The following is a 27,412-nucleotide window of genomic DNA, read 5'->3' as shown; positions in this document are numbered from 1 at the left end:
ACATTCACAGTGAGGGATAGCAATTGCACTCTGCTGAAAGTCTTACACGTGCTAAATTGATTAGATTAGATACCAATTAGATACCCTGTGAGTCTGTTAAAGGATTCTGGTTGTCACAGCTGTATGATAATAAGACTTGGCAGAAAGGAATATTAAATTAACCGATGTTTACACTGAGATTCTTTTCCTCCACACAGACACCTTTCTGTATGCCGTTTTCCTTTCACGATTCAACAGCCATTTATTAAACTTAGACCATCTGAATCCCGGTAATCATCTTAAAATAAAATATGACATGTGACTGCAGATTCCTGCCACATATTGCTACAGCATTATTTGGTCTGTTCGTGCCGTTGGCTGTGAAATAAAAATGATATGACGCTCTTATAAGGTGTAATAAGACGCAGAAATACAAAAATTGGTCATTTTTGCCATTGCTAGGTAACATGTGGCTATTATATCATTTCTAATTCAGCTTTTGTGAAAATAAAAAGAGACGTTACTGTCATTACAACGGGATGCTTTCGATGGTGTTTTAGGTGCATAAAGGCAAAAAGCAGGTCATTTTAACCTGTTACCAGGTGGCTGCCAGGCAACGGGATAACATAATTTATCATGCACATTTAAAAAAATATTTTACCTTTTTCTTTTAATGACTTTTATTCACTCTTGTTTTGTTTTTTTCCATCTCCCTGATCACTAGAAAACACGCAGAAAATATGGGAAGAGGCTGATTGCCTCCCCTCAAAAGCCTATCAAGAAAAACACTGCATTTAATTGTAGATACCTTGGCTAAATTTCCTTGAACCTCTGGAATTAAAGCTCCAAGATGACACTTCAATCACATTTTGATTGCTTCATTTTCAAGTCTCCTGGTGGTGGTGGTGAGGGAGGTACTGTAGAGAAGTTATGAAAATTGTGTCACTGACCAAATACTTAAAGACCTGACTTCAAAATGGAAATAGCTCAAGGTCTGTGAATATAGCAATTTACACTCCCTTGTCCCTAACAAAGACAAAATGCAGTGATGAATAAAATAAGTGAAAGTAGGGCTGGGCCATATCATACCGTTCAAGGTAATACCGGTATGTATGTCTTGAGTGGTGTGGAACTGGTTTAGCTTTTGTCCGTCAGATACACAACAAAGCACTATTTTTGGTAGAGCATACTTGCCCAGAGTAATTGGCGTTTCATGTGAAACATACGATGGTCAACTCGCTGTAAAAAAGTCGATCGAATTTGGATGGAAAAGTCTAATCCATTTTCTTTACTATAGCTTTTTTGATCTTTGATTTTTTGATTTTGATATACAAAACTACAACCATTCTGGATCAGGTGCTTTAACTGTAGAGGACATACTTGGAAACAAGCATGCCTAAAAAAACAAACTATGGGCCCACATGGACTGCTTATAAGTCAAAACATGGGTAAAATTCCTGATTTCTATAAAAGTATGAACATTAAAATGCGGCTAGTGATTATTAAAAACCGTTATTTCCTCCTTTTTTTCTGAAAAGGTGACGTATATGGAGAGAGAAAAGTGCATCTGATCTCCGGGTTTAATGGAGATGTGGTGATTAGCCTAGACGTGATTGTAGGACTAAACTGATGTAATTAAAAACCTTGTCACCACACATTTCTCTTCTTATGATGGTCTAATGTGACTCTGCTTTTAAAGAGTCCCCAGAGATGTGAGCATGGATATGTGAGTTTATATGAAGGAAAGTTAATCTTCACCAAAGAGATTAGCTTCTCTATTGTAGGCGGGGGGGGAAAGGTGTTGGTATCATTACCAATAACCGCTGAAGCCAAAGGATTAAAACCACTCGAGTGAAAATTTGTAAAGCGTGTTTGAACAAAATACTCAATAAGAATTGTAGAAAAAGGTTGTTAGCGTGCTGTCCAAACCAAGCCAAACGTTATGAAAAAAGCAGGATGTTAATAGGAACACTGATAACAGTTCACATCCTATAAAACCGAGTTTAAGTATTGCATGAAGTTCAAAAGACAATTTAGGCCTCATCAACAAATCCATATGTCATTTCAACTAATCAAGCACTAATGCATCATGTTTGTGCAATTGTTCCAGTCAATTACAACTTATCAGGACCGGGCAGAGAGAGGGAATGCACCCCATTAGGCTGCTTGCCGTTTACTAGCTTCTGATGTTTACTGAAACTGACTAATCGACTGCACTATGGTAAAAACAATGAGAGTAAAAGCCCAGGAGGCCTTGTATAATTTTCTGTCTGTAGTACAGACTAAATGCTGGAATGCCGGGCTGCTCTCTAATGTTGGAGAGAGGCAGAGTAAAAAAGGAGAACCCCTTTATCACAGAAAGCACAGCTCTAGATCCACTTTAATGGGAATGGCAGGCAAGCCAGTCCTTTGTGAAAATTCAAACCTGTCTATTACCAACAGAAGCTCAGGAATGACGGAAGATGTTCCTAGAAAGAAAACAAAAGGAGTCATTTGAGGTTTAGTCATTTGATAAAGCAGTCCATCAGCAGAAATGTCGCTGTTAATACACTGTATGAAAGCTTTTAGGCTCAACCGAGCTCCACAAAGAACAACAAAAATAATAAAAACAACACTGTGCAAAATGGACACCTACGCACTGGCAGTATTTTCATACTCACCCTTGCCCTAATCTGTCTGTACAACACTAAGCACAGCCTCTGAAAAGGCATTAACCATATATCATAATAGGGAATTGTCAGCGTTATAATACTTTCTGTCTAGCATTCAGAAGCCTACCGCCCTCACTCACTCATTTACTTCCCCCTTTCCCCTCACTCTCTCTCCCCTTTCCTAGCGTCCTTAGGCAACACAGCTTGTCGTCATTGGGCATGCACAGAGACACTGAGCACTGATGCTCAATCATTCTAGTGCAACTCTCCAGGCTCATTTCTTTCAGACAGAAATGTAAGCGGTTTAAAATAATATATATGGTTATCTGCATGGCACAGAAATAAAAAACAGACATTAAAATCCTGTGAAGAGCCTCATCACACAACGCTGTAAATTGTGCACACTTAGCACGTGGCAACAGCAATGCACGGAGATACGTTGGGAGTGGAAAGATCCACATACGCAGAATGAATCTTCAAAGACATTAACTAGTGCAGATAAGCTGACACTGATGTCAGCTCATCTGCACCCCAAAACAATAAATTGAAGCAAGAGGCATCACAGATAATTTTACATTCATTTCACGCTTGGTGCCACAATGATCCAAGAGGCATCTGTGCCCACAAAATGGCAGCTTATGCTCGGGGCTTTGCACGGATTTTATTAGTGACTGCCACGGGGTGTCAGAGTGTGCAGCTCAAGATTGCTTCTGCTTGGTAGCCAAGAAGTGACTTGAGGAGAATCGGTGTCCAGTTCTAATAACTAATAATAACATCATCACCTCAGCTTTAGGCAAGGTGCTTTGTTTTCTGCTGCTGGCCACCAGCATGTTCTCATTTGGACCCTTGAGAAGCTGAGGAAATATTAAATCCACACAACAGGATGATTCATCACCTCTGGTCTGTACCAGATGGCGTTTACAAGGGTTTGCAGCACATGTAATGTAAACTGAAATGTGCAATTTACTATATTTGATCAACAACTATCATGAAGAAATATCTAGATAATTGAATACAAGAATGTATTATGTAACTGCAAAAAACCCCAAAACAAAACCTTATTTTATGACAAGTTTTGGTCCTTAGGGTGTTTAATTCTTCTCATGAGACATCGTTAGGCAGGCAACTGACAGGTCCTAACTTCGTTCAACAAGATAACAACTCCAAATATACAGATAATGATAAAGAACCATATTCAGCGACAAGAAAAGTAAGTACTGCAAGGAATGGCAGATCCCCCGCTGGGAAGAGACAACTGAGACAGCCTAAAACCACAGAAGAAATTAGGCATGTTTGAAGCGAACTATCAAAAGCTGTTCATGTGTGCACCTGAGAACTGGTGCTGTTTTGAATGTCATGGACGCTTACACAAAATAGCCGCTTTTTTTCCCTCCATGTGTCTCTGTATGAAGGTAATGACAAATGAAAGCTACTTGAGGCATTATTTTCAAAAGCATCTAAACTTTAGTCCGAGTGCTTAAACCTTCCCACAGAATTGTGTTCTGGTATTTAAAACTTTGGACTCAACAACACTGTCTCTTTTATTTTCAAGTTCATTTGGCAAACACGGCAGCCTCTTAAACAGGACAAGTGCCATTATTACTTTTTTTCAACTATGAACCATAACATCAAATCAAATAAAGGAACTTATTAAAGTACTTAAGAAAATTTAGCAAATGGAGCAAACTAAATGAGATGATTGGACTGAAATCTAAACTGGCTAATTGTACATCCGTATTCCATTTACCTGAAATGTTAGGTTACATGCAGCACCTGTAGAGCAGAGCTGTATAAAAGCTACAAAGACAACAAACGCTTTGCAGCAGCTGCAGATTCAACATGTCTTTGGCACGCTGACTTCAAGGTAAAACTTAATTTAGTGGGTCCATGTAAATATGAAAGGCACAGATGAGAAAATGAAGTTAACCAAATTCTCTGCTTTGTGTTTATAAATGAAACAGAGTGCCCTTCTATTAACCTATTTCCTTGTGCGCTGCAACCATCACAGCAAATCACAAGCTGCGTGCCTGCTGTCCCTTTGAGCCAAAATTCAGGCCATCCTTTTATGCAGTGACTACTTCAGCCTGAGGTAAAAGGAGTGTTTATTGTGACTTTAAAATACCCCATCAAGGTCTTATGATGGATTGACATTGGCAATGGAGAGAGGATCTGCCTGTTTATTGTGATACCAGGCTTGGGGAGAGGCAAGGCGCAGCAGTGTTCCATCTACATGAATGCAGCTGGGTGGCTGTTGCCTTGGGCGTGCCATTGAGTGACGCGGAGGACACATTATGCAGCATCTGCATCATTACTCTTGTCTTCCACAAACGGTTCAACAGTTGAATAGGACAATCTTCATAAGTAGCAAAAGAAAAGCACTGGTGAACCGTGCCAACAAAACAGACCGAGTTTAGTCTTTGCCAAAGTGAAAATGTAGCCGGCCGCTTGAGACAAAGCAAGAGAGAATAATCAAAAACTGCAGTTCAGTTAAGCAATTAATCAACAGCTGTCTTGTGATGGTCACAGAAAGAAACCTTGCTGATTTAGCTTGTAAAACAGTCATCAGTGAATCAGGAAAACAGGGGGCTAAATTATGAATGAAAGGAAGGCACTCCACATGAACCCAATGCTGGTGGTGATGCACTATGAATGAACCCAGCCTTTGGCCCAGGTAATGGGCCTTGGTTTTTCTCCTGGGAGGGGGTGGCAGGAGAAGGGGGAGGGTGAGAAAAGAACGTCCAGGAGAGGGGAGCAGAGAAACTATCACAAAGCCACCCATGGATTCTAATGGAAACCCCATCGCCCTTCACATTTCCTTGTGCATTAACAGCAGCAAGGTCTCCCATCTTACTAACCCTGAGAGGGCTGGTAGCAGCAGCAGCTGCCCGCCCACCATCTACATTCTCAACGACTCGGCTTATCTACCCAAACTGCTTTTAACACCTGAATCAGAAATACCGCTAGCCTTTCAAAAAGCCTTCCACGTAACTTTCTCCATGCTTTCAAATAGTGCATTGCATCCCCGCTACCACTCTGTTATATCTGACTGTCATGGGCAATTCTCAGCTTCAGGCAAACAGAAAAGAGGGATGGAAGGAGAGGGAGAGTGGTGGCCCAGATAAAAGCCCTATAGAGCTGCAGATGCCCAAAGAGCTCCAGATAGGCTCTATCCCCGGAAGGTAATGATCGAGGATAACTTTGACCTTCAAGTGTCCTGCCCTTCCACAGAAGAACAGGGGAAAGGTAATAACCCCAGAATGACCTGGCTGAAGTGGGTGCGATTTCAGGAACGATTCTTCAGCTCTGGCATCTCTTCCAGCTGATGTTCCATTCCTTTGTTATGTGGCTTTGTCATATCTCGGCACATAACTGGTTCAATTAGCCTAATAGCTGCCTTGCTGAGGTGCACCAGGTGAGAACTGGCTGCCAATGTCACCAATTAATCACCTGAGTTAGCCTAATTAATTAAGTCTCTGGTGGAGGCTGATAACGACTCTCCCAAGAGCTTTTAAATCGCTGGTTAGTATCTGTGACATTTAGCGTCATAGATAAAGACTGCAGCTAAAGGTAGCACATACAGCTGGCTGTCACCTGTTATCAAAGAAAAAAAAGGTCTGTGCAGATTAATAAATTAGACCCTTCTTTCACTTTTCCACTGATTTGTTTGGATTATTTACAGATTATATTACTTAAAATTTTGCAAATAATTGTTATTAGCAATCAACTTATGACTAAATACACTTGCATAATATCATGTGATGCAATACAACAAGCAGCAATTTGGAGATTATTTAAAATATGAATAATCTGGCTAATATAACATATTTTTGTTTCCACTTCTCCAGTGCTACATTGGAAGAAAAAAAAGGGGGTGGAAACAGGACTGTGTTGGAGTGTGATGTTAAAGTCTTCTACCAAAGCTTCATTAGTTAACCCTGAACTGCTGTTTAGGTGAACATTAATCTGCACATTTCACCTCCACACTATCAAACTGTTACTCTTGGCTTTAACAGAACCTGATGAGTTGCAGTGAGCTTGAGTTCTCAGATGTTTGCCGTTCAAAAAAGATGCCCTCCTCTCTCAAGAGGGCACCATCTCCCTCAGAGAACGCATGGTTTACTCACACAGTAGGGGTTTCCTTTAGGTAAACTCTCATGAGAGACAAGCACCACCTAGTGTTGGACTGGTGCACTACACAGGCACACAAAAAGCCACAACAGAGCATTTTAAATAGCTTTTACCACTTCAGTCATTAAATTTGATCATCTCAGATAATTAACCATCATTATGTAATGATGTAGTTTTATAAAGAAGCGAGGGTCTCAAAGTGATCTCTAAATTTTTCATTTTCTGTTGATCTCATGGCTGCAGAAGACCCTTTGGCTAGCATCTCAGTCTTCCCTTACCCTATCCAGGTAAATGCTAGAGAACATCTTTTCAGATTACTTGCATAATCTGCTTACCTTTGATTTGTAAAAAGGTAACAGCCTCATTAGTCTGCCCCCCATCCATTCCCGGCCCTCCCTTCACCTTTAGGCACCTGCCGTTTGCCACAGGTGGGCATGTAATTGCTCTGTGGCGTGGTCATGTTCTGAATGGTTAGAAGAGAGCAGCCTTGCTAATGAGGCTGCTCACTGTGTTGCTTCTGCACTGCTGAGAAATGTATGTGTGTGTGTGAGGAGCCAGGTGTGGGGTGTGTGTGTGTGTGTTGAGAATCACATACATCTGGTATTCTGTTGCAGTGCGACACAGCTGCTGGCTGCTGTGTTTGGGAGAGTCAAAAGTTTTGAGTGAATGTGAGTCAAGCAGAAAGGCTCGCAGTATTTGGAGAGAATCTGAGTTTTTTCTGCATTTGCTTGACACTACAAGGCAAGCGTGTGCATGATCAGCCTGTTGAGCTCATCTTCCACCCCCGTTGTGGGTATGTGTGTGGTCTAAAAGATTGCATAAATACTCACTAGTGGTGCAATGTTTCTCAGTGGCATCACCCTGAGTGCTGCTCCTGGGTTGCTCCTCTCCCGCACTGTGGTGCTTCCTGGTTGCACCAGCACCCGGAACCGCTGACAGCTGAGCCGGCGTCAGAAGGTCTGCGGTGCCCACAGAGGATCAGTTACCGACAATGGACAATACTCTTTGTGCTTTGTGTGCGTGTGCAGTTCGGTGTGTGTAAACACGAAAAGCACTTCTGAAACACGCTGCTGGCAGTATATTATGTCAGCGTGTATGTGAGAATAAAACACCAAAAGGCTATGAAGGTACGTTGGCAGACATTGATAAAAATGTGATGTGACACACAAAGATGACCAAAGGGTTGTGATATGCCGAGTGAAGTACAACTGTGTGTCATTCAGCACAGACATTAATATTAAAACTACAAAGATATAATTTGCAATGGTTATGTTTCACTCAGAGCTCGAGTATGACAGGAATAAAAAACAGAACTGGAAGCGTAGAGACATGCAAGCCCCTGAAAATGAGACATTTCAACTCTAACATCCGGCAATATTTAAGTTTTTATCCAAATTTATCACAACTCCTTTCATCTTGTCACGGGGGAGGAACCCCCACCCACCCCCGGACGCACTGTGGGTTTTGAACGCCGCTGCAGCTGGACATCATGCAGTGCTGGGCTAATTGATAGCTTTATAGCAGGACCTTGACTGGAAGATTAAATATTTACACTGCTGTATTCCTCCTCTCAGGCAATTGACTTCTGCTCCTGCAATATTCATTTAGCATCCTGTGCTTTTAGTTGCTAAAAGAGGAAATCAAAAGAAACAGGGTGACTTCTGAAAATTGGCTTTTTTTGCTTGACAAAAAAACTGTCAGGCCTCTGTGGCTGATGTCAATAAGACCTCTGTGCATACTTCAGATTATATTTTATATGAGAAATTTGGTCTTCTTGTGCAGTTCCCTGGCAGTCGCATCACTTTGAGAGGCGAAGATGGAAGATAACCTCAGCTTCAAGAGCAGTTTTGTGTCCATTTCTAGAAAAAGTCAGTGCAAGGACTGAACACATCCTGTTTTTTCTGTCGGCATATGCCCACACAGATATGATTTGTAGCCCAATCTGGTCATGGCTTACATTACTAAGAGGAATGTAACAAGTGTGCTGTGCTCTTTGTACAAAATGTTGTTAATTAATGTTAACTCCCACGTGGGCATGTAAAGCAATCGGAATATTTAAACAAGATTATACAGATTTGTGCTCAGTATTTGACAGCATACATAAAACACATCATATTACTGCGTTGCCTGTGTGCTTCTATGTGCATAAGCCTAATTTAGATTTACCCTCCGTCCACCCAGCACTGCTTGGGGCTGTTTGGTGAGTGTACAAATATGGAGCGTCAGGCAGACAGCTAGCACAGAAGGTACTGTCTGAAACACTGGAGCCTGAGGCGCCACATACTCTGCACTAAAAACTGACTGCTCCATCAAGTACTGCTGGGCTACCCTACAGATTTTCTTCCTAAAAGCAAATTTCTATTCTCTGAAAGAATCTATCACAGACTTTCCAGATGAGAGGGGGAGGGGGGGAGCAGACAGGCTGGGAACCACACAGCTAACATTAACTGGCTTGAGTTCATTATTGAGCTCAGCCTGAATATTCTCCCAAAATATTTAGATATTTAGATAAACAAACTGTACTTTTAAGTGTCATCATTAGTCAGCTGACACAACAATATAATGAAACGCAGCAAAACACTCCTAACAAAATACTGGAGTAAGAGTTATTAAAATGATCACATTGGAAAAACTCTTCTTTTTCTTTTTATAAGCAGCTAATTTAGGATGTTTGGATCTGCAGCAACCCCCCAACCCGACTCCCCCTTCTCCATTTAAATGAAGTTCTTACCCCTCTTCCTGCGCGCCTCCTTAATCTCTTCACACATGCGATCAAACTCAGGGTCCAGCTCAGCAGCGAATATGGCATGGGCTGTGTCCTTTAAACTGCACGCTCTGTGCCTGATCACCTTGTCTGAGAAGGGAGGAGACGACAAAACAACACAAATGAAGAAACACACAAACCACAGCTTTCTGTATAGGGCTGCATTCATGTGCCATATGTTCAGAGACATGCTGAGAACATAGTGCAGACATCTACCCAAATCTCTGGTATGGCATTTTAAATATTCATTTGCCTCCCATCATGAAAGCATGCTCTCCATACCCTAATGAGCAGGCAAAGCAAAGAGTCAATAGAAAGCCTAACCCATTCCACTGTATCTGTGAGAAAGGGGAGTGTAGAATTTTCTCACAGTACCAACGAAAGGATAGAGCTGGCTTTAGTGAGAAATGTTAGTGGGCAGAACTGCAGACATGAAAGCAGGAATGCCACTACTTCAAACATTTAAGACAAAGTTGGGTGCATTATATGCACACACAACCATGTATATTGCACATACAAAGAGAAATATTTTTAAAATGCACACTCATTATCTCTCACAGTCCTTACACCTTTATAACTTCCAGGCCTTGTTCCCTTTAGATGTGTCACAGCATCATTAAATCCTCCTTTCCCCCTGCTTCTGCATCCATGGAGGGAAAATAAAGGCAGAGCTGCAGAGGCAGGCTAAAAGCATAGTCTCTGTAAACAGGACGTCTCTCATTACAGCAGGCAGTGGGAGAAGAGTTCAGGCATAGAGTGGCAGAGGTCACAATCTGCCAGCTTCCCTTGTCTAATTGGAGGATTGCTGCTTAATTGCAATGGAGGCAATTTGGGTGCATGTGTGTGTGTTTTTCTACTGACAGAGCACGTCTCACAGTATGCTCATGCACGTGCATTATAAGGGGAAAAAATGCACGTGCATGAGCCCAAATGTCAAAGGCCAGGTGGGATGCCAAGAGCTCATCTGCAACTTCATGGACTAACCTCCCCATCTAAAACTGGCAGGGACGGACTGACATGCAACTCTGTTGCTTTAGCGCTCCTTTATAGTTAAAGGGTTGTTATTGCCATTTCCCCCAATCAGCTAAAGAGTATTTCTAACCCTGAGTCGTACTGTGGAGCACAGAGATATCCCAATTTTTAAACAAATTATTTAGCCAGGTGGGGAGGTATAAAGCAAGCAAACCAACATGACTGGACGTGGAGGACTTTACGCTAAATTCAGTGTGAAGGACAAGGAGAAACCGACCACAGAGGGATAATGAGGTTCTTTCCCAAGCACTAGGAGAGCTGGTGGAGAACTTCCCAAGCAGCATAATTGTGCAGGGTCTGGGCCATATTCCCTGGACCAAGCACAGGGTGAGCAGACAAGATGCTTCGTTAGTCTTCTTTATTAAATTGCCTAATTGCAATTTTTTTTCCCTTTAGTGTATCATTTGTAGGCCCTGCATTCCAACAAATGACCCAGGACCTCGGCTGCAAAGACAGAGATATGATTTATTCCTTTGGGCAGAGAATTGCTTCCCATTAGTATCGGGCAGCTATATTCTAGCAAGGGTGCCGAGGCAGCTAAACACACAAGGCAAGAATTAAAACAGCAATTTTAAGTGAATGTTTTAACGCAGGCCTGCCACATGCTGCCTTCAGTAAACATTATATCAGATTTGAATCATTTGGTGCAACAATAATATAATTATATAATAATATATTATATTAATGCTAACTGCTATATTATATTAATTGTAAATTCTGCATAAAACACATCACCTTGAGGAGGCTGTGTTGTGGTTGTGAACTGAACTTAAATGAACCTATTCACCCCAGAACATTTCCTGTCATGCAAAATTCAGACATATGTGTAAGGTATAGAAAATGAAATATATTTCTGTTTACAAGTGTTTCCCACCAATCCTTATAAAGCCCATTCTAAGCCTGGAAAATGTGCTGAGATGAAGTGTGGATGGGGTAAAATTCAGTTCAAACTGCAAGAAAGGAGACAAATTAAATTTTAATGCATATGCAGCCTTCCACAGCTACAGAGCATGAAGTACACTGTGGAAATGCTATTTTCAGTGGGGGCCGTATGTACTGCATTTGAATTTCCAAGTTAGAGAAAACCATATTTAAGCAATTTTACCGCCTGGAAGCTCTCCTTTTAAGTCATTAAGTATTACATCTAATTACTTTTTACTCACCAGTGGTGGTCTAATGGAACACAGCCATGACTAGAGATACACAGGCTCATATTTATTTGGATATGTTGATATAACATCAAAGGAAATTGGACACTGGGAGTTTTCTATAGATATTGTGCCAGTTTTAGGGACGATATCACAAATAAGCTGGGGATTAAATAATTATACAACTTTTGGGGAAATTTTCTAATTTGCTTCACTACCAAGGGGTGTATAGAAAGCTTGATATCAAAATAAGATCTGAGTTAATTATGAGATAGAACAGATATACTCAGCCTACCTTGGTAATACAAGACTATTTATGAGTTTTTTTTGTTTGTTAATTTTTTATTTTACATTTGTGACAGCCTGCTGGTGAGATTGTATTTATGTACGTGGATTCATAATCAAGCCCAACTACTTCTCACCTCCAGGGTCCTTGTCGGGATTGTATTCTAAAGCATTACTGCAGATGAGGTCAATGTCCACCAAGAAGTCCTTGGCTGTCAAGTACTGGTGGGTGTCAATCTTTGTCATGACAGTGGATAGGTCCATGGGCTGCCTAATCACCTCCAGGTAGTCTGACACCTGAAACATAAACACTGAGTTTGTGATCTCATTCACAGTTTGACAAAGCTGGCGTCAGTCCCTCCACAAATCAATTCCACTCTACCTCTTCAATGTCAACTGGCTTGCTGAAGATGTTAAAACGTTTGTCAGTGGCCAGGCGCTTGGTCACGTCCCTGAGAAAGAGCCTGAGCTCCCGTAATGTGTTCTCCTCCTGTTCAGCCAGGCGACGCTGTTCCTCTGCTGAAAGGACTCTCGGGCCTGGAGCCTCCGCCACTGGCAGAACCTCTTCACACTTATCTGTTTGAGGAGGAAAAGCAAGAAAAGTGCATAAAGTATATAAAGTTTTCACACTGCTTCCATCCATCCAGCAAGACAAAAAAAAAAAAAATCTAACACATTTAAGAACTGTGAGCGTCTATAGCTTAGCAACAAAGCACCAAAGATTTGGCTCAACTATCAGCACAAGTAAAGCTGCTAAACAAAATCTTTTGGTTTAAAGTCAGACACCAGTCATTATTGACCTTTTCCTTTTAGCACCATTGCAAACAACAAACAAACTTAGTCCAGTGAAGAAGAACATGTAAGGATACGCTGAGACAAAATAACTGTCTGACCAATGCCAATTTTTTTAATTAGGTGTTACCTTTTCCTGCTTCTTACTGATTTTATGCCATCGAAACAAAGAAATTGTTGGGGGGGGAAAAAAAGTCAATAAATAACAGTTTCATAGCTCATTGGAGTTGTCTATCCTTATCATACCCTCTTTGGACATTTAAACAGTAAAACAATTATTGTTCCAAAGAAAAACAGTAATAAATGTCAAAAGCAGTGAAGGTGCATCCCTAGATTAAAGATTAATTAAGCTAACGAAATAAAACTCCCCTGGTTTTGAAATACACCTAGGAACAGCCTCTGGCCAGTGGCGAAGCGATAAAGCAAAGCCAGCAGATCTTCACCCTTCGTCTCTAGAGGTGCCCATACTTGCCCAAGGCATGAGCCGATATCGTTAGGAGGGCTATACAGCACCTAAGGGCGCTTCACTCAGCAGCAGCAATCCAACTCCTGATTCTAATTATGGTTAATCGCGGCCGGGCCCTCTCACAGCAATTCCTCTCTGTGCTTTTCTGCTGGCCTCTCTGCAGGAAATCAGACTGCTGTCTTAGAGAGGCAGGAGCCCCTGAAGAGCACAGAGCGAGTACAGCAGGGGACCCTCCTGGTTTGCATCAATGAGGAATCGAAAGATGAATGCTGGACACCATTTCCATTTGAAAGCCCGGGTGGACAGCATTCTCATATTGAACTGGAACAGTAGACTTTGGGAACACTGAGATTGAGCAGTAGGGAAATAGCAGGGGGTAATTGTACTGGTGGATGGGGATGTGATTGAGGGGTGCTGTGGCCTGATTTTGATGTGGCTGAGAAATAGAAATGTCCAGGATTCACAGGTTTCACACTGGGCCAATCTTACACTTCTGTGTGCACCACGCTAATTACCTTAACATCTGTACATATTTTTGCCGAGGTGAAATTAAACCAATTCTGAACACGTCAAACAAAGCTTTGATCTGAGAATATGAATTAGGGACACACGTACACAAACGCGCACACACAAGGACCGTTTTTAACATACCGATCAAATAACATTTGCTCCTCCAGTCTACATTTAATCCAAAATAAAAGGAGAGTTGAAATACGAAACCAGAGCTAGAGAGGGAATAATACAAGCAGTCAACACCAGCCAACACTGCCCTCTAGCACTGACAGAAGAAATGAGTCATTATGCTATTTACTTATGTATGCATAAATAGATACCTGCATTCCTGAGGCGTGGTGGAGGCCTGGCTGCTTGAACCAACAGGAGGTCAGAGAAGAAGTGCCGTATTTCCTCTTCTCCCGGAGGGGACAGTGCAACTACTTCCCCATAGGTCCTCTGGAATATACTTCTCACCTGTATTTAACAAAAAAGAAAAGAAAAGAAAAAGGAGTTTTTAAAAAAGGGAAAAAAGAAATAAGGGTGTTTCTGAAAAAGACTCACCAACAGAACATGTCAAACCTTGTTGCCACGCCGGTATACTTAGTATGTTTATTCAAAGGTGCCCTTTTTCATTGAGCACTATAAGGCAGTTGTTTCATTCATTTTTGTTCCAAGTAGAATTCATGAGATGTGAAAATATTCCACTTTGAGCCAATTTAATTTCAGTTTGATACCAGGGGCACAAACTAACTGCTTCCACTGAAGTTTGTTATGTACACTTTTGTTAACACAGAAGCCAATGATAAATAATAATTATGACATTGACGCGAGTCCTCTTTTCATCTGTCGCTACATTAAACTAATGCACAAAATAGCACAGCAGAAACCAAGCACAGGACTTAATGAACGTGGAAAATATTTAAGTCCAAATTGCAAACCAAAGCGGTAAAAAGAAAACGGGACTCGTTATTTCTAATAGAACCCAATTGATAAACAGCCCACTGTCCAAGGTTTGCAGACAATGCATCGCCTTAAACACGCGGCAGATTTCTTGTGGGGAAATTCTTAAAAGCAACAACTTTCCCATCTGTAGGAATAATAAAGGTTATCTTAACTGTCAAAAACTGCAAATCAGAGTGGGTAACAATGGGTTAATAAACACTAATGCTATTAAAAGGTGTTTGATAAATTCTCAACCACAACTCTACTAAATATAATGCATGTATGAAGTATTACAGATGTCCTCAGTGAATGTGCACAGCTAAGCAGTGTTTTGAAAAAAAGAAAAACAAATAGCACTGTGGTGGATTTTAATGGATAAAAACTGTTCATATTGGATTGAATTAAATTCAACTGAAGTTAATTTTCTTAATGGAAAACAACAGATATGGAAAAACTGTGCTGAACATGAGACCCTGTAGTGGATGAGTTACATGGTCTGATTTGATGCGTTTTCTTTTAATGGTTGCTTGTTTGTATTTTTTCCTCTCAGCCTGCAGGATTCAATAACAATGTTTCAATGACTCTAAATTTGGTCTGCCTGTAAGTTCTGATGTTTCAACCTGTATAATTCAGAAGGACTGACTAAACTGTAAGTATTTAAAAATAAATAAATTAAAAAAAAATTAAAAAAAGCACAATAACCTCATTCCCTGATAGCCAAATGTTTAACCTGAAGCAGAACTTTTTATTATCACATACAATGCACGCTTGGAGTCAAAAGACCTCAAGTGAGAGCATCATTATAATTCCTATTATTAATTCATTTTATTTGAAAAGGGACCATGGACAATATTAACAATATTAACATAAATGTCGAGTTAGCTTGGGCTCATTTGCATCTGTAGTCCCTCTGCAGCAGGTCATACGCAGAAGATCATATAACCTGCCAATGTGTACATTTACATGGATGCAGTATCCTAAGTTAGTTCTGTGATGGAGCTGAACACCAGTTCCAACAGGATGCCCCGCTGCTGACGAAGCGCCGACTTTACTCTTTATAATTCCCCCGCTATTTGTCATTCACATCGATCCTCACCCTTAGCTGTGGCATGTTTGCTCGCTCTGCACCGCTATCTGGTGTCTTTCTTTCACACACTCTCTGAACTACTTGCTCTCCCCTCAGAAGAGGTTAAAAAAGGAGAAACTGAGTAAAAACAGTAGGAGAGCCAGAAAGAGATCGTGCAGGTAGCACACAGCAGGTAATGATTCACAGTATTTTTATTATGATAAAGGCTGCAGGTGTATTAACACCAGGAGAGAGAGCAGTAATGTGTAGACAGATGAATGTTTAAAAAGGAAGGGAGGGTGGAAAGTATAAAGGGAATGCCTACTGGCTAGAGAGACTGTAAAATAAAAGTGGACACCTATTCTTTATAGACTCAGATTAGGGTTGTTAAGATTTTGAGCTGGTTTACACAACAACTTTCAAAGTTTGTAGCTGTAGCAATGTTTGCAAACCTATAAATTGAATCACATGAAAAGTTTGTGTATGCGTACAAGAGACACGTAGGTTTCCATTATCACCGTTCTTTCACTTCATGGTTATAGAGCCACTTATCTCCATCTCCAATGCTTTAAAGGCTTTATTTAGTAAAATCACATTCATGTTGGCTAACCTGAATCAAATTCCCAAGTCCCTACCTACTACACGGCATCTAGGGAATAAAAGTGAGAAATCTGCAAGAGTAATGGATAACTGGAACACTGAAGCCCAGATGGTGATAACATGGACCGTGAATGTGTCGCATCAGCAGGAGCTTTTCATTCACTGGACTGCATTCTGAATCTCACATATGAACTCTCTCTCAAGCTTGGTATGAGTTTTCTGTAGTTACTGAAAGAGCAAGAGAGCGAGGAGCTCAAACATCCTGAAGGAGCTCCGAGAAGAATCAAGGCTCCTTTGCTCTGAAACGAGTCAGTAGAGGCAGCGGCACAAATAACTGGAAGGACATGCCAAAGGGATTACATTTTAGCCATCACCAAAAAGGGCTGGACGACATGGATGAGAGAGAGGTTCTGCTGGCTTACTTTATTTAGCCTGCTGCCACTGTGACCCAGTCCCAGAAAAGCAGAAGAAAATAGATGAATATGAAGTGACAATTCATTCTGCCAGTGCACACACTGTTGTGCTTTGATAAATGAAGATTTAGCATGAACTGAGGAACAATGGTCAGTGATGATTTTGCTTTTGGAGACATAAATAGTGCATGACACAAAAGAGCCAGTGTGCATTTAGAAACCATTGAAGAGGTCAGTGTCAGATATCTGAAACCCTCTTTCCAAGGTGATGCATCAGTTGTGCAAATGTGAAGCAGCAGGCGAGATTTGCTGTTCACTTTCAATGTCTTATCAGTAACTGTGCTATTGCGGCGTATCGCCCAACACTGGCCTTTACAGCCCAACCTCAAGCGTGAACAGCAAAACAGCAAAACCGCTGCAACTCAAGTCTGGCTGAAGGACGCACTGTAGAAACATCACTACGCCTCATCATCCATCTCACAGGACATAAGTGTTACTACACTGTATTTATTGCTCCTTGGCACTGCAACCAGATTACCAATGCATTATTAATCATGCTTTTATGGTCAATCAGCAGTGGATAGAATTCACACTCTACAGGCTATTGATACAGTTATTGTGCACTTGAACAGTATAGCAATGCATCAAAGACACAGCAAAAGGTGTTACAACTAGATAGATAGCAAAGATACTGAGGGATGCCACCATCCCTCCACACTCTTTGTGTTGAACCTGGAGCAAATTTTCCTTCTACTTTTATAGAAAAGGGAGTCAATCTTAGCAGGCTGAACGACTGTTAAGGGAGGGAGGGAAATTATGTAGTTGGACCCAGCCTGCAGTGTCAGTTTTGGCTGGGGAGGGATCCTAGCCATTCCCTGCTGAGGCTTGGAGCTGAGACAGCAGCTGTCACTGTGTTCTCCGTGCCAGAGAGAGAAACAACACTCTCAGAGATGGCCAAATCACTTAAAGCGCCATAGATTGCGGCATGTCCGTGCCTAAAAATGATTGATAAAGCAAACAAATCCAGCAAATGGGTCTAATTAGTAGATGAAACAAGCTTTTAAATAGCCTGAACAATACTCCCAATCAGTGGAACCAACTCATGTACTCGTTATGTTCCCATTGCAGGATTTAAAAGAAAGGCTGTAGATATAAGTAGTGCAACAGAAACTATTTCTAGCAGCAGCAGGAATGACTGAGTTTTTATACCATTAGCTTCAAATAGTTACTTTCTGATTTCTTACATTTTGTCTGGCTTTAACCACCATTTAGGGTCATCTCAGGGCAGTCTGAAAACTATTAGAAACTTAAAACCTGCTTATCATAAATAATCTTTCAGTCAATTTATGTCACTGATTACACCATAACATGGATTTAGTCATGTGTGCTAAAACACACCTACAAACTAAAGCTTATCTTAAGTGCTTAGTGGAAATGTCACTTCCAGTGTAGCATATTTCAAGGAAATCAATCTTCACATCATTTAAAGAAAAGTCAGTCCATTAAGGTTGCTACAGCTGAGAATGAGGGCTCATTTAATTTCCAGCAGTGAAAATGTCAGTGGTCAACACTGTCAAGCTATGAAGTATTTTCTCAGAGTAAATAAAGCCACAAGTGTTAAGCAACAATATTCATCTGTCTGACAACCATTAATCATCACACATATAGTCTAAATGTTCATTTACAGTCAGAAAACAGTGCAGACTGGGGCACAGTGTGGGGTACAAAGCTTGATTATTTGGTTTTTCAGACTGCTCTAAACTGCAGCATTTTTCCTTGAATGTTTGGGTGGGAGTAAGGACTCCCTGTTGGCTTTTTGCTATTTTTTTCCCTCATCAGTCATTGGTTAGCAAAGTCTGTGTCATCAGCAACAGAACTTCAAGCGTTGTTGTCAGTGCTGCCAGATTTAGATCCGGTCCGTTTTTTGTTTTAGCTTCAGCCAACAGAATCAATTGATAGGCTTATCAGCTTTGCATTTTTCTACAGAGAATATCCAATATATAGCAATTATTTTAATTTTGTTTTATTTAAAAAGAAATTCCTACATGCCCCTCACTATGGGACAAACCTATATCCAATATAAACAAGCACAATAAATGAAGTTCTAAAATTAAAAAATAATGACATTTAAAATGTTTTGATTTTAAATGAACCAGTCTTTCATTCTTTGCAGGCTCTGTTGCCTTCATTTTATCAACAATGTTTATTTTCTTTTGCTTTTTATTTTTCATATCTCTGGTTGAACAAGGTAACCCAAAAAAGACAAGCCTGATGAGGGGGTGGGGAGGTGGGGAGACTGGGTTACCGTGGGAGGGGGGATTGTTACGATAGTGATTATGACTGATGATTAGGGTTTCAGTGTTTCCCCTCAGCTGACTGCTCTGAAGGGTTGGGTGAGGTGTGGCGGTCAGCGGGTGACAAAGCAAAAGTAGATAAAAACTGTGGGAGCAGATGACATTTACTGTGACGCACTGTTTGCACTAGCATTACAGCTTAGCAAAGAAAAAAAAACCCTTCAAATCATGCTTTAACCTCCAACACCACATAAAAAGGACACTGGGTTAACAATCTTCTCTTTCATATAATGAAAGAAAAAAAAAGGTTGCAAGCCTTCAGGAAAATCTCAAAATGTCAGCTCAGGTGTTCATGTGTGCGTTCCTACCTCATCTGACAGCTTTGAGTAGTGAGTTTCAGCTGTGGCGAGGACAAGGACAGGGCTGAAAGAGGGCACATCCTGCAGCAGGGTGAGGAAGGTGCTCTTCACAGTATCACTTACTGTGTCCCACCACTCTGAGATATGTGGCATGTATACTACACTGGGCACGCTCCGGCGGGCCTCGCGGAATACCTACAGGGAAAATGGTCAAGCAAACAATGTTTTCTAAAACTGAAGAAATGGAAATAAAGATTGTGGAAGCCAGCAGATTGCCTACTGTTTCCAAATTTTGTTCTCACAGTAAAACAACTTCAGTTAAATAAATACATGTCTGCACCTTCTCAGTGCATCGGTATGCGTTTGCGCTTTACCTGAGCACAGGACTCCTCTGGCGTCTTGGCGCTAACGGAGTAGAGAGTGGGCAAGTCCAGGCGGTGTACTGGTAGCTTGTCCAGGTGGTGCAGCAAGGCAGGGGCCAAGTGGGAGCTCTGTCCTGAGCCCGGGGCCCCTGCCAGGAGCAGACGAGGCCTGTATGCTGTGGGCTGTTGGAGGGCAGAGCTAGAGGCAGATGGGAGTTCACAGTTAGTGTATCATCTATCACTATATGAGTGCAGTACAACAGTCCTCCAGTCATTTAAAAAGCCTCGTCACAGCAGAAGCCCCATTGTTCTCTTTTTACTTTTGTGCACTCACTGTAAAAGCTACAGCTTAGTCCGAGTCTGTAAGAGTTGCTTTTAATTGCAATTAATCTTTGGCATTTGGTGTAAAAGCAATCCCACACACAAGTGATGCAGAAAAATAAGCCACACGTGAAGAAGAGTGGTCAGAGGAAAAACAACAGGAATTCAGTATGGTTTTGCAAACACCCAGCTGTGAACACATTACTTGTGCACATGTGCACGCACAAGGCAACATGCCCGCTTGCAGCAGCTTATTGTTGTTTTCAAGGTTTGTGTGGGAGCACAATCTTAGTAATCCTGCTCTGCATTTTACTTGATGGCTTTTTTGAAGGCAAAAATGACTGGGACTCCTCCCTTATCTCAGAGTTACATGAGTTCTACTTCTGCAGTAATTGTTATCTGTACTCAACCTCGAGGAGACATGTTTTTGAAACAGAGTTCTGACAAAATCTGTCCTACTGCAGCACAGCTGTTTGATAACAACGCCAATAAGCCACTTAAGCATGGCTTTGCCTGCATTCAATCCAGTAGGTGCCATTAATCTACAAATCAAGACATGCCTTCAGGGGCTTTTCCTATGTGCATCTAACACACAGTGCGAGCAAATTTTATACAACTTGAAAGCAAGAAGCTTGATAAGTGCTTAATGTGTTTATCAAATAGTTCAAGTTAACGGAAAGTCAAAGGCCAAGTACTTGATCGGTTTATTTCCTTTGCCCGTCTACATTTCTAAATAGAAGGTGCAATAGCAATTCTGGTTTGTGAGTCGTCTTTTCACCTTCTGTTTCCTCTTTCATCCTCTCCTATGATCTAACCCCTTTGACTCTACAGCTGAGGATTGTTAATAAATACTCCCAGTGGAACAACTGTATATTTTTTGCCTTAGAGGTTGCCTTCATCTAAGGAGATAGCAGTATTTCAAGGCTCACTGGAGCTATTGTAGCACGAATTAAATGGCGAAAATGAGAACCGATAGCACCTGTTTGTACAAAGTTATTGTAACTTCAGCGTTAGAAAATGCAGTTCTGTAGAGCAGTCTGAAGTTTTTTTATCTGAGTAGGTCTTAAATGCAGTCTTGTGATAAAAGATGTTTTTTTCTGACACAACATTCATTCCATCTGTTGGTTATGACACGTAAGCGCCTTTGCACAAAAAAGCACATAAAAGCCATCTTTGGTGAACTCACGAGGAGAAATGGAGGAAGGGTCTGTGCATTGCAGAAGAGGTGAGCTGACTCTTTGGGGATGCAGCAGGCTGGACTTCATAAATGGAAGCAGAGCCTTCCTCATTGTCATCGTCGCTATACAGGTCCTCTTCTAGCAGATGATTGTCACCGCCTAGCACTGTGAGGAACATTGATCATGTACACATGTGGCTACTCGCTTTTCCTGGCTTTACTCAGTGTACTGATGGCAAACGGGTACATAAAAAATTGTTTCTGAAAAGTTTAATCCTGAAAGTAGCACTGCTGCTGATGTTAATGAAGCAAATTCAACAAGAAAATTAAATTTAAAGAAAAAAAAAAAGCAAATCTGCTTATTAGGTAGAGATGTTTAGGCCATTTGACATCATGCACAGCTATGGGATTTTCATGTCATTAATGGCTTTTAGAAGTATGATTCCTGCAAGCAATCTCCAACTGGTCGAGTATTGCATCGAGCCTAATCTGCTGTAAACAGTCTTCAGTTGACTGGAGTGGGAGTTGAGTTATTGAAGCGCTCACAGGATGACTAGTTATCCAATCTCTGTGCCATCACTTCTGCATACACAGGGGAGATGTTTCACTACAGATTCTATGTTCACTGTGTGAGGGCGATACAAAGCACTTTGGTAATAAGGTTGGGGAACGAGATAGAGATAATCAAATACTACAAAGTACCAACAGGAAAAACAAACTAACAAGAGAGACAGGTGGCAAGAGAGATAAGAGCAAGAGTGACAGTGGAAAAACAGCAGCAAGAAAAGGAAAACACATGATAGAATTGAAACCACAGGTGCCTGGGTTCCAGACGCCTACCGTGTGTGTTGTCCCTGTCAGTACACTGAGCATGGGGGAAGACTCGGAGCAGAGCTTTCAGCACCAAGGAGAAAGAAGTGGCCAGCAGGGGCCTGAGGGTTGGGGACAAGGCTCGGCCTGGGGGAGCCAAAGCCCTCTGGGAGGCTGGGACAATTGTCCTCATTGCTTTGCTGAAGTCGCCAGGCCCCAGGACGATAGAGGCGACGTCCAGCTTCAGTTTGACGCTGCTGCCATAGATCTGGGGATAGCGGCGGCGCAACGCCATCAAGGCTGCCTCTGTGCAAAGTGCTTTGATGTCAGCACCGCAGTAGCCTGTAAGAAAGAGAACAACAAAGCTTAGTGAATCATTTGTTTTCCTAATTAGGGTTTTACGCTGGCTCTTTTGGCACAGCCACCGTGAGCTGCTGCCACTTCATGGTGAAAATTTTTCAATTGTCTTTTATTGTTCTACCCGAACACCTGGAGCTTTAAAGTAAAGCTACACACTGCAGTCACTTTCAAAATTGGCATAATGTTTTATACTTAAACATCACTCTTACCGACACATTTTTCTGCAAGTTCATCTAAAAATGGCTCAGACAATTTGGGATTCCAGTCCCGTGTGTGGATCTCCAAAATGTGCTTTCTGGCCTGAAGAGAGAGTAGTGAATAGGGAAAAAAAACCCAGATAAATAAAACACAAGGAGCAAAAACATGAGGTAAGAAACCCAGAAAAACACACCATAAATACACCTATTAAATGTAAGCACCCTTCACCCTATCTAGAACTGACAACATAATGAGAAAGATCAAAACAGAGCCAAGTGAGTGAATGAGTTCAGCTGAAACGTTTGCCAAAGCTACACCCTACAATTCACTGCAACATCTCCACAGGACTCCGCTTTGATGATCGGGCAATGAGAGCAAAGTGGTTTTTATCGTGAATAAAGTGCGAGAGCTTTCATCATGTTTCATCATATCTACCTTTCTATTCAACTGGCATCATTGAGATGGATTTCATGAAGCTGTCTAGCTTGGGCAACACCGGAACATAGCAGAACTAAAACATGTAAAAAGACTCGCTTTTGCATGAGAGAGTGTTTTTTCCCCCATCCTCTAATCATTCAGAGCTTACTACCGGTGAGAAGCCACCACTGGCTTGCAGATTAGCCTTTGATTACCAGTGATCCTACTGTGTGGACAAACGATGCAAGGCGACCCATTAGACAGACTCGATGGGGAGGAGTCACCTGCACTGTTCTGGTCATCTGATTCACTGTCACTTTTACTCACACGCAACATTGTTTTATGCTTCCCGCCCTCTAAGAGCTAAATAAATCAATTACGTATGGAAAAAAAAATTAAACTTCTGAGACTGAATTTTAATTTTCTAGAAAGCTAATGAGCATCTGCTTTGCCACATGCTTAACTCAAAACATCAAACACTGAGGATGAAGAGAAAAAAAAACAGGAGATTTTTAATAGCCAGCGGGCTGTGGGTACCAATTTTGTCACAGGACTTATGAGTAAGAGACTAATTATGTTTGCATTATTTTCGATCTCCAGCTGGGTGTCATTGAAACAACTGTGCGCACACTTCCACTGTATACAGTATTGATGTTTCTCACCTTCTTATCGGGCAGGCTGAACAGAAACTCCCGGTCAAAGCGTCCAGGCCTCCTGAGTGCCGGGTCGATAGAGTCAAGTCTGTTTGTAGCACCAATGACCACTATCTCCCCTCGACTGTCCAAGCCGTCCATCAAGGCCAGCAAAGTTGATACAATAGAACTGTACAGAGAAAAGGAGGCAATTACAAAAGCTGCCAGACAGTTATAGAACAACAAATTCAATTTTGTACATGCATGGCTCTAAAACATTATACGCAAACCTTCATGCAAGAGCCAAATACTGTTTGAATCAATACTGATACGGGTCATGAGTTGGTACAACCTAAATTAACAAGGCTTTATTTTTGCAAATGGTACAAAGATTTGGTCCATTAAACAGCCATACTGAATAAAATAGTGTGGTGCAAAGAGCAACTGTGCTTGTGCTCTGTTGACTAAAGCGTGGCAGCATGGATGAAAAAAGAGAGCATACACACTCTTCACTGGTTTAAATGGCACTCTTCACAGTTACAAATATTTAATTTTCTAGCAGGCAATTGTTTAGCAAGGCTCAACTTCAAACTGTGTTTACGTGAAAGGGCTCTTAACCCACGCACAGTTCAGATTCAGTGGTTTAAATCAGAAATGAAGGTCTCCTGATTTCCACTACTACTGTGACCAAGGCTCAAATGAAACTCAAATTCAAGCAGGAAAATAGATATCCAGTAAATTTAATTTACAATTGGAGCTACAATGCCAGCAGTTTTAGCAAAACTGCGCCACCTATTGGTAGTTAAAAAGACAGCAGTTTGGAACTGCACATGCAGAGACATGCCACTGCTGCTAATGTGCAGCAGTGTTGTATAGGTTAGGCATTTTACATTTACATGAAGCAGCTGTGCATCTTTGAAAATGACATTGGCCTTACCTGTGTATCTGGTCTTGCTTGCTGGAGCGAACAGGAGCCAAACCATCAATCTCATCAAAAAAAATTATGGATGGCCTCATAAGGTAAGCCTGGTCAAAAGCACACACAGGACCAAAGTCAAGCTTACTTAACTCAATATATGATTACACTCCTTAGCTTTACCTGTGTTTAAGTACAAAGAACTAGAAGAACTGAAAACATGCCATCAGAATCAAAAAAATGTCTTCCACCTCATCAGAGTGCTGTTGCAGTGGTTTACCTGGTCAAAGAGCAGGCGTAGCTGCCGTTCTGATTCACCAACCCACTTGCTGAGGCAGTCGGCTCCTTTCCTCATGAAGAAGGAAACCTTCCTGTCACCATGACTGCACTCATTGGCAAGAGCTCGCGCAACCAGGGTCTTTCCTGTGCCTGGTGGGCCATAGAACAAACACCCTCTAAAAAAAAAAAGAACAGGGGGAGAATAGGACCTTAGTTTATGTGATAATTACAGCTCACCACTTTTTAGATTCATCTCTAAAATGACTACATAAAGGAAATTCTCACCCTGTGGTTGATCAATATTTGATGTTAATAGTACTTCAAGCTGTAAATTGTTGGGATAACTCAATTTTATGCTCCCTTAACCAACTTCAAATAGTGCTTACACTTCTTTTATTGTGCACAAAAGGCATAAATATAATGTCATCATTAAAGTAACGATCCCATTTTTTTCCCTAGAAAACACAGCATAAATTGGAACTGAATAACCTTATATTCTTGCAGTACGTTCTCACCTGGGAGGCTGAATCTTGAACTTCTCAAAGATCTCAGGATACAGCAGAGGGAATACCACCATTTCCTTTAGTGACTGTATGTGATTACTAAGACCACCCACGTTGTCAAATCTTACCTAGGGAGAAGACACACACAACCACAGACATATTTTAAGTCAGTTTATCCAATGTCGGAAGCAAGCGCTGTACCTCTCTTCCTGACTTTAAGCCACCTTTCTTCTAGTGGGCTCTTTCTTGCAAACAAAAGATTTGAAAATCACATGGTGGAGTTTCTGTGCTCAGAGATCGAGCTGAACAAATGAAGGATATCCCCCCTCCCTGACATCATACAGACCCAAGAGTAGAAAAAGAAAATTGTATGGGATATTTATAGACCTTTTCCACTAGTATTTACTCGGATCAACTGGGAATGGCTCGACTCGGTTTTTCGGGTTTTCCCATTAGGTGATAGTACCCAGTACCAGGTATTTTAGTACCTACTCAGCCGCGTTTCCAAGCATTCTGAGGCAATCCAAAAATGAGACGTCAACAGCCTGCATTCTACTGATTGGTTAGTCAGTGGCATCACTCGATGAGTCATGAGAGCATCTCCTTCACAAAAATCTAAAGCCCCATTATTTAGGGAAATGCCTAAAGGAAAACAACACCGTGGTACCCAAGTCTGACGAAAACCCACACCGAGCAGCGGGTATACCATCATCTCAACGCCCTCCATTCGCATTACATACAAATGACGTCAGAGGACTTTCGGGACACGGCTGTAACGACCGCACACACATTTTGTGATGTTTAATTGTAATGGAAAACCACCGAAAAGAGTCGAGTCCCGTTTAGTCCAGTAGATGCTAGTGGAAAAGGGCTATTAGAGCAGCCTGAAGTACATTCTAAGTGTGTCCATATACTGAACTCTTTAATGGAAATTTTGGCTATGTTTAATATGGCAATCCACCACTTTAAATAAGGAAAAGCATAACAGGTCACATTTTAACTCAGAAAATTTCTTTTTTATGTATTAATAATTGACCGTTCCAAAACTAAACAGTGGGTCGTTTAGTTTTGTCTAATAATTTTGATGAACCCAAGTATTCAGGCTAAACTGTGTTCTATTATTGTTTTGGAACTTGGGAGTATTTTCACTCACTGAAGGGTCAAGGTTCATTGGATCCACATCAGCCAAGCTTGCACCCACTTTAACTCGATCACGCAGCACCCCACTAGCCAGGTCTTCAGCCGTCAGATTCATGGGCAAGCACCTGTTGCAACAAATTCAAGTGAAATAAGTGAGTACAACCGAGTAGTTAAAAACACTGAGGGAAGAAGAAAGAAGGCAGCAGCCAGCACCTGTTCCTGGCCCGAGTCATGCTCTTGCTTTTTCTGCGCTCAAAGCGTTCTTCATCAGAAGATGAGGTGGTGTCACTGCTGTGAATGGCGTGTTTCTTCACTCTGGAGAGGCGTGACAAATCAAGAGTCAGAATTGTATCACTCCGCACTGACATTCCTTTTTTCCCCTCATGAGCACATTACTCGTACTAGTGAAAAGCTACTTGTGAAAAAGACAGTAATATGTTGAGCACCAGATTTGGGCTTTTCACAGTTTGCCCACCTTATATGGCTTCTCCTCGCTGGGGATCTGTGGGTGTCAAAAAGTGAGGGGTTGCTCTGTTTTCTGTTCACTGGCTCTGAAAAAAGGGAAACAAAAAATGATTAGTGGTTACACTCTGGTATAATTTCCATTTACTGTGATTTTTGTTCTGTTTAAATTACATTTGAAACCAATTTAGAAGCGTGAAGAATAATTCAGAAAATGCATATATTTACCAATAGGCGGTGCTTCATATCTCTGCACTGTCTTACGCTGCCGCAGATTGTACGGCCTGTCATTTTCCTCCCCTGCCTCCTCTGCTTCATCTCCTTCATCATCGTCATCATCATCCTCTGCATCTTCCTCCTCTTCCTCACCATGAGATTCTGAAAGCCATAAGTATCATCTTTAAATTTGAGAATACTGAGT

The 27,412-nt window shown here is 41.4% G+C and overlaps 1 protein-coding gene across 1 annotated transcript in view; it reads right to left on the bottom strand.

The window, feature by feature from the left end:
- Positions 1 to 27,412, bottom strand: part of atad2b (ATPase family AAA domain containing 2B) — a 64,390-nt gene that overhangs the window by 32,908 nt on the left and 4,070 nt on the right. Inside the window, exons 7-24 of the mRNA XM_085431400.1 lie at positions 27,220 to 27,369; positions 27,005 to 27,080; positions 26,743 to 26,844; positions 26,543 to 26,654; positions 25,402 to 25,517; positions 24,888 to 25,062; positions 24,629 to 24,717; positions 23,722 to 23,881; positions 22,654 to 22,744; positions 22,115 to 22,426; positions 21,284 to 21,440; positions 19,789 to 19,975; positions 19,424 to 19,609; positions 14,079 to 14,214; positions 12,370 to 12,563; positions 12,125 to 12,284; positions 9,490 to 9,612; positions 7,589 to 7,717 (exon numbers count right to left, since the gene is read on the bottom strand). Of these exons, the coding sequence (XP_085287526.1) occupies positions 7,589 to 7,717; positions 9,490 to 9,612; positions 12,125 to 12,284; positions 12,370 to 12,563; positions 14,079 to 14,214; positions 19,424 to 19,609; positions 19,789 to 19,975; positions 21,284 to 21,440; positions 22,115 to 22,426; positions 22,654 to 22,744; positions 23,722 to 23,881; positions 24,629 to 24,717; positions 24,888 to 25,062; positions 25,402 to 25,517; positions 26,543 to 26,654; positions 26,743 to 26,844; positions 27,005 to 27,080; positions 27,220 to 27,369 (2,655 nt within the window). The remainder of the gene's footprint in view (positions 1 to 7,588; positions 7,718 to 9,489; positions 9,613 to 12,124; positions 12,285 to 12,369; positions 12,564 to 14,078; positions 14,215 to 19,423; positions 19,610 to 19,788; positions 19,976 to 21,283; positions 21,441 to 22,114; positions 22,427 to 22,653; positions 22,745 to 23,721; positions 23,882 to 24,628; positions 24,718 to 24,887; positions 25,063 to 25,401; positions 25,518 to 26,542; positions 26,655 to 26,742; positions 26,845 to 27,004; positions 27,081 to 27,219; positions 27,370 to 27,412) is intronic.

Source organism: Copadichromis virginalis, linkage group LG15 (assembly GCF_057382275.1).
Source record: "Copadichromis virginalis isolate Kocher_CV1m ecotype Utaka linkage group LG15, C_Virginalis_male_GT1.1, whole genome shotgun sequence".
Classification (NCBI taxonomy): Eukaryota; Metazoa; Chordata; class Actinopteri; order Cichliformes; family Cichlidae; genus Copadichromis; species Copadichromis virginalis.
Note: the sequence above shows the minus strand (reverse complement) of the source record. Positions and strands in the feature narration are given on the sequence as shown.